The 7420-nt window shown below is 37.6% G+C and overlaps 1 protein-coding gene across 1 annotated transcript; it reads left to right on the top strand.

Moving 5' to 3' along the window:
• Positions 1–108: 108 nt before the first annotated feature.
• On the top strand, positions 109–6532 carry HMGN1 (high mobility group nucleosome binding domain 1; the record flags this gene model as incomplete). Its single annotated transcript, XM_010017493.1, has 3 exons — positions 109–159; positions 3015–3146; positions 5626–6532. Coding segments are annotated over 3 exons (231 nt in total), but the record flags the coding sequence as incomplete, so codon positions are not given.
• Between the last annotated feature and the right edge of the window lie 888 nt (positions 6533–7420).

Raw genomic sequence — 7420 nt, 5'->3', positions numbered from 1 at the left:
GTCCGCTGTGAGTACGGGAGCGGAGGGTGTGGGGTATGCGCGTCTTCCTGTACCGAGAAAGGGCTTACTGAGAGGAGAATCTCTCCCTTACCTGTGCTTTCTTCTCAGAAACCTGCTCCTGCCAAAGCAGAGCCGAAACCAAAAAAGCCGGCGGCAAAGGTGAGAATCGCAGGGAAGAGGGGAGGGAGAGGAGGTGTTTGAGTTCTTGTGCAAGTGCCCAGTGGCATCCCGTTTCGTGCTGGCGATGCATGGTGTCCAAGAATTACTTCACGTGTTACTTGTGTGAACACTCAATTCTCTGAAGCATCATTTTTCAGGTGCTTCTGCCAGTGTCCACAGGTACATTCAGCCACTGTTCAAGTAGATCGTTGTTAAGCACTCAAAGTATTGCATAGAAATATGGACACCAATTCCTGGGTGGTAGTTTGGTACTGAGCGGAACTACTGGAGTGTTGAAGCAACTGTACATAGGATTGTGTTTCATCATTGTAACAAAAGGGTTTAAAATACACTCAAAATTTAAAGCAGTGTGTTAGGACAGGAAAAATATACTTGAATTACTTAGGCAGCTACTGAAAAAGATCTGAGTTTCACTCATGTAGGTTTCTCTAGCTTTCAGGTATTTGTGTACATAAACAAGGGTGGGTTAGCATGATCTTTCAGTTTTCCAGTATAGCTTTCACACTGCCAATAACTGAGGCACAAAGTGCTTTGTTTCATGGGAGAAATAAGAGGCTGTGTGTCTGTTGGCTGTTGGTATATGTGGTTTTAAATGTTCCTGTGTGATTATAAGCTTTTCTTCTTAATGTATGGATTAAGATAATTTCAAATACACTAACATAGAACTCTGCTTTGCAGGCTTTTTGATGTTCTCGTTAATCTTACTGAACAGTTACTTCTCAGTAATGTACCTTCATTCCAATGGTTTGAATATCAGTGCGTTCCCATTCTCAAAGTTGTAAGCCTGAAGAATTTGGGGAAGTTTTCCAATTTTACTTCAGTTCTGATACTCTTCTTTTTTTTCCACTGCCTTTGTTGTGGTGCATCTAATTCTTAATGCTGCTGGGTGTTGCTGACTGATAGGCGTAGTATGGCTTGCTGCCTGTAACTACATTACTTATAGAAAGAAACATTTCTACAGTTCATAGCAGGGAGCATACTCATGTAAACCAAGTACATCACAAACAGTTGTCATCTTAGAATATCAAGTAGAACACGTTGCATGAGGCCCCCATGGAATGCTGCTGTAATGTGAATACGTCAACAATCTTTTTTTAACTGTTATTGCTATTGGCAATTCAAATAAATGTATAACTTGTTTTACAGTTGGTCCTCTTTTCTAAAAGTTGTGCTGTCACTTAACTCTTGCTGTTTGGAAACTTTCTTATTGTTAATGTAAAAATCTCTTTGTACTGATTGTAGTTTAATTCTCCAGCTTCAGTACTTTCTCATTTTAGCCATCTCTGGACTTCTCTTTAAATACTTGCAGATATTATTTCACATACCAGTGAAATGATAGATTTTTAAGTTTTAAAATATCATGGGTGTTTTCTATATTTGATCCATAAAAAAAGGTTTCTTTGCATCAGCTTTGTAACTTTTAAAAACTCCTGACAGTATTTTTTGGTTGGAGAAGTTTGCTCCTTATGGAGTTACTTGGTGAGTTTTTAAAAAATAAAAGACAATGAAGAAAAATGTATTTTGACAATCAAACCACAGAAGTCTACCTGTTGAGAAACTGTCTGTTACCTGAATTTGTAATACTGAGCTTAGCCTTTAACTTTTCTAGAGGATTTTTTTTACCATTAGCATGTTTCAGCTGTGTTCTCTGTGCTCTCGATTTCAGAAACTGTCTTTTGTAAAAATAGGAGCAAAGTATTTCTAAAATTTTGTGGACATTGACAATTTAGTCACCTGAATAAGATGCTTCAGCATTGACTGTTCTTACCTTGCTATCTCTTGTATATGTAATGTAACACTGCATGTGTGTATCCAGTGGTGTAAAAACACTTAGAACTTTTGCTCAGTTGTTGCAATTGGTTGGCAAAGCTGTATTTTTATGATGACAGAATTTTACATGAGCATTCGTGTACAATTGGAAGTATATTCAGATAGCTATTAGAAAGTTGTGTGTGTGTGTGAAGGAAGGAAGTTGTATGGGTCTTGTAGGGAAGAATGCTTCTGACTAAATGGTTTCTAATAGTAATCTGAGATAGATACCTGTGTTACTTAAAACATGCAAAAATAACAACATTATTTCTTGGAGTGAATTTTGGGTCAGAGGCAACAGATTAGGACATAATTTGGAGAAAATACTTGTGAAATACACACAGTATTTTTTCATGAGATCAGACACATTTTAAGTGTAGTGGTCTTCTGCTTAGAGGTATAAATGCATTATGTTCTCTTGCCACTTAGTCGCATTGTACCTGCCCAGAAGAAGTGTTACAATTTACCATTTCTTGGAAAATTTTGCTGTAAAGAATGTCTGGGAGGATGCATTACTTATATGAAAGTAGCTCTTGAATAAATACTTCTTACCTGCCCATTTAACAACAGTCATGTGGGTACAGAGGATGTGACTGAAACAGTAACAAAGGAACACTGCAAATGATACTTTTAGTGATGCATTTATTTAGGTTAGGTTACTGAAATTGCCCTATCGATATTAGAGCGAAAAACAAGTGTTTGAAGTGCTTTGTGTTCACAGATCAGAAGGACCTCAAGTGCTGCAAGGCTAAAATACATATTAAAATCTGTCCAGCTGTTAGAATCTAATCGTCTTCTCATCCCAGTTTGATTCTCTAATTTTACTATCTGAAACTGTGATTGTTGGTCTATATGTAGTTTGAAAAACATTTTTGACAGTTGAACTATTTATTTGCTCATTAGTTGTTGGTAGTAGCTCCCTCTGCTTAGCAAGTCCATCTTGGTTTTGTGTGGGTTTTTATTATTTCCAGACTTTACCTAGTAGGTCATAGGAATTTATGTACTGGAAATTTATTTCATTGCAGGATAAATCTGAGGACAAGAAAGCTCAATCAAAGGGGAAGAAGGGGCCTAAAGGAAAACAAACAGAAGAGACAAACCAAGAACAGACAAAGGACAACTTGCCTGCAGAAAATGGAGAAGCTAAAAGTGAAGAGGTGAAGTTTTCTGTATTCTTTGCTGCAAAGCAGCTGAATAACTTACTGTACTGGTTTATCCAAACATCTGTCAGAAAAATACACAGATCTCATAGTAGAATCTATTTTGGGGGGGGAAGTAGGCTATCGAAACATTAGTGGATACACCTGGAAAATTCTAGTTGCCCCTAAAAGAGTTGCTATAATGTGGTAATAGTCCCTGAAATTGAGAAAAAAGGTGAGAATTTTACCACAGGATAATGTCCTTCAGAGAGTGGCTGGTTTCCCTGCAGGAAGGTATTGCCAAAATAATACATACAGGGTGTATGGAGGAGATACTGTTCTGTGCATGTGTGGTATCTGTCTTCAGAAGGTTTGGGTTGTAGTCTGCCTTTGCTGTTACTGGGAGACAGGTTCCTTCTTGATACAGAAGTGTTTTTCACAAATGCAGTACTCATTTTCTTAGGACTGGGAAGACTTTCCACTGAAAATCCAAAGTTTAAATTATTTAATCAAAGTTGAAATAACATTTAGAGGAGTCCTAGATACAGACGCTGCTGGTAGAAGGGACAGGTTGGTGCAGGGGTGGAAGAGAAAAGTGCAAGAACCAGTAATAGTTGTCGTTGCTGAAGAAATGAACGTGCCAAATCAGTCTTGGCTTTAATACTGTGCTAAAATGGCTGTGCTGCTGAAGTTCTTGGAGTCACTGATCAACTAACTTAAAGCATCCTCCACACTGTATTCTTTTTCTGGAATGTGGATGTAATTTAGTTTTAACTGTAGGACAAGATGTGTAGGGAGAAGCAGTGCCTTTTACTAGGACAGCTGTTAACAACTGGATGAAACACAAGTTTTCATGTGGCAGCAAGCCCAGAATAAGTCTCAGGTTTCTGCACTACTGAATGCCTCACTCATTTTAATGAGTTCAGTGGAGTTTGCTGATCAGATAGTCAAATGATTTTTTTTTTTTTAATTTAAAGGTGTGATTTGTGCTTCCTGTCTGTTTGTTGCAATGGAAAGTAATTTTTTTTTAAGATAGAAAAAAAGTTTATCTGAATTCTATCTTATCAGTGTGCAGACTGATCTTCAAGTAGAGGAAAACAGTATTTGCTTTTTAGGTAGATGGTGTGGTTTGGTGGGTGAGGAAGGTACAGGATGGTACTTGAGCGTACAAGACACTTACTTTGGGCTAACAGTTTTTCATTTGCAAGCTTCCAGTGTGATCTTTGTGAAAAAGTTGTGCTGTAGCTAGGAATTCTGTGATTGGCTTATCCTTCTGCTCTGTATTACGATCATGTAATTTGGTCTTCCAATTTGTGCATGTTAGGGTTTCAGCAATACCAGTGACGGTTAAATCTGGAAATATTCCTCAGTTGGGGTCTGTTTAGTACACTAGTGCAGAGATGATGTAAATCTGCGAGGAGTGGATGGTGGCTGCTGGAGCACATCTTCATGCTGGTCTTATGTAGGTCACGCCAGCCAAAATTGCAGGTTTAATAGAATATTGAAGTCTAGAAGAGGCAGAAGTGTAGCCTGTCTTGTTGGACATTACTGTTTTCAGTTGAGACAGTGGTGTCAGAGATGCCATTGTTGATGCACGGGCTGGTGAAAGGCCCACAAGGACTTAGGGTGACACTCACTGAGACCTATGCTGGCAAATGGAAATGGTTTCTGTACTTCATCCTTCAGAAGCTTCCCCCAGGTGGCAGTAAAGGCTGAGCGAGTGTTGTGGTTCCTGTTTGAGTGCTACAGTGATTTATTCTGCGGGTGGTGGTGCAAAGCTTTGGAATAATTAAGTATAATTTTTATGCTAATAGATATGTCACGTACATTTTCTTAACCCACATTGTAAATGCAATGAGTTTTCCGATCTAAATGGAGTTTGTAATTTTAGTCAGTTAACATGGTATAAATTTGTTTTGAAGTTGAGGTATTCAGCATATAGAATCTCGAAAATAGTATAGCTCTGCTGCTACCATTCAGTTTCACTGAATGTATTTCTACAGAATGACGTTTAATACAGTAATGTGTTTCTAAGTCTTATTAAGTTACTGCAGAACTTTGAGAAGACGTTAACAGTGATGCACTGAAGTTTAAATGCATGCAGTGTACCTGTAGTGTCTTTCCTAATATGCAAGAATTTTAGCTTGGTAGCTTAAAAAGCCCTGTCTTCCTGTCATAAAGGCAGTAATGGGCTATTTTCTTTCAAAAAATTTAAAAGTTCTTTGCAGTGTGTATTGAATAGTAACAGTAGCAACATTCTGAAATTCAGCCTGATGCATCTGAGGAGATGGAAGCCATTTCAAGACAGTTTGTTTTCAGTCGGTCATTATCCAAGAGAAATAAGCAGATTGTCACAGCACATGAAGCATGGTCTGTAGAACCAAGTCATAGTTGTTCTGCCTGTCAAGCTAGTGAACCTGTGCATTAAAAATACTACAAGAGGCTGAGTCACTTAGAAACCTCCCTGAAGTGTTTTGTTTCTTTGTCTTCTTTTCAGACCCCAGCATCTGACGTAGCCGTAGAGAAAGCAGCGAAGGCTGAGTAACATCTGGTACCGGGTCTTTAATTGGTGGTCCTTATACCTTTCTTCTTGTACAATTCAGAGGAATATTTTTATCAACTATTTTGTAAATGCAAGTTTTTTAGTAGTTCTAGAAAACACATTTTTAAAAAGGAGAGAATCCCAACTCAATCCATTTTTTTACATATTTAGATAAGTGTAAATGGTTTTTTTAAGTGGTAAAATCATGTACTGGTTGTCTGTTTTCTATGAAACCAGAAATTAATGGGATGTTACATTAAGGAGAGGACTTTGAAGCCTTAATTAGGCTTCATGTTCCATAGACTGTGAGGGACAGTTTTTCTATCCTATTAAATGAAGCGTAACACAGATCAGACTTTGGAATTCATAACGGTATGTTGAGAATGTCTTAACATTTTAGTTATTTATCTTTATCTATGGTTGTACCATCAGTAGAATTGCTTATCTAATAAAACTGCTCCCTAGTGTTGGATTTCTTGCTGAGTGATGTATATCTGTGACAAAGTTATTTTTGCTAGTTGCAGCATTATTTTTTCCAACAACTTTGTAGCTATGATGAGAAAGACTGGAAACTTTTATTATATCTTTAAATACTGACTAAGTAAAAGTTGCTGCTTGGCAGACATAACGTGTTACGTCAGTATTTGAGATACTGTAACTTCATATCCAGTTTTAAAGAACAGCTTGTCTACAAAGATAAATTGAAGAATATGTGAAATAGTCCTTGGGTTAAAAAAGTCCCCAACAAACAGAATTACAGTTTTTAGATTTAAAAGACTATGTGAATAAAAACATTTGTGAAACTGTTCAATGTGTCTGTGATCACCAAACAAAAGCCAAATAAATCTTGATTATGAAAGGATGTTTCTGTAGCTCTTGCATTGACTATGACAACTCCTAAGTGGTGTAGTTTTTGATTAACTGTGTTCTTACTATTCTTAAAAATGTACTTTTCAAGAGGTAGGTGGTAATGCAGGGAGTGAGTAGCGAGTAGAAAACTGTAGTTGCAGGCTTAATGGGGAGTTATGCTGTGAAAGCCAATAGCCTAGTGCTGCTTCTGTTACCTAAAAAAATACAAAAGTTAGAATGCAACAGCTGTTACCTACTATGTAAGGCCGCAGGTTGGCAGAGCATTGTTTCAAATAAAATTTAACTAATTCACATAGTAACAAAACTGGCCTGATTTTTCCTTGCCATATTTGAAAAGATTATAACAATTTTGTTGAAGATGTAAGAGCCTTTCATCAGAAGGGCGCATAGGACAAGGGGTAACGTGTTCAAATTAAAACAGGAAGTTCAGGTTAAATATAAAGAAGTTCTTTACAGTGAGGGTGGTGAGGCACTGGAACGGGTTGCCCAAAAAAGTGGTAAATGCTCCATCCCTGAGTGTTCAAGGCCAGGTTGGACAGAGCCTTGGGTGACATAGTGTAGTCATGGCAGGAGGGTTGGAACTAGATAATCTTAAGCTCCTTTCCAACCCAAACCATTCTGTGATTCTACAGTATTAAGTATACACTACTTAACCTTAAAATTAAAAAATCAAATCTAGTACAGCATTACTTCAGTTCTCCCATGGAGTGCAAGGCTGGTTTCTTATGGGGTTTTTTGTTTGTTTTGCTTTGGGTTTGTTTGGGTTTTTTGTATTTTTCCCATTTCTCCTTATTTTGCTGAGTTGTAGCAGGTAGTAGCATGTTTTTATCTTACCAGTTTGTTTAATGCCAGTCAGACAGCTATCACCCTTGCCTTGGAA

The sequence above is a fragment of the Nestor notabilis genome, unplaced genomic scaffold, assembly GCF_000696875.1.
Source record: "Nestor notabilis isolate BGI_N333 unplaced genomic scaffold, ASM69687v1 scaffold30796, whole genome shotgun sequence".
NCBI classification, from domain to species: domain Eukaryota; kingdom Metazoa; phylum Chordata; class Aves; order Psittaciformes; family Psittacidae; genus Nestor; species Nestor notabilis.
Note: the sequence above shows the minus strand (reverse complement) of the source record. Positions and strands in the feature narration are given on the sequence as shown.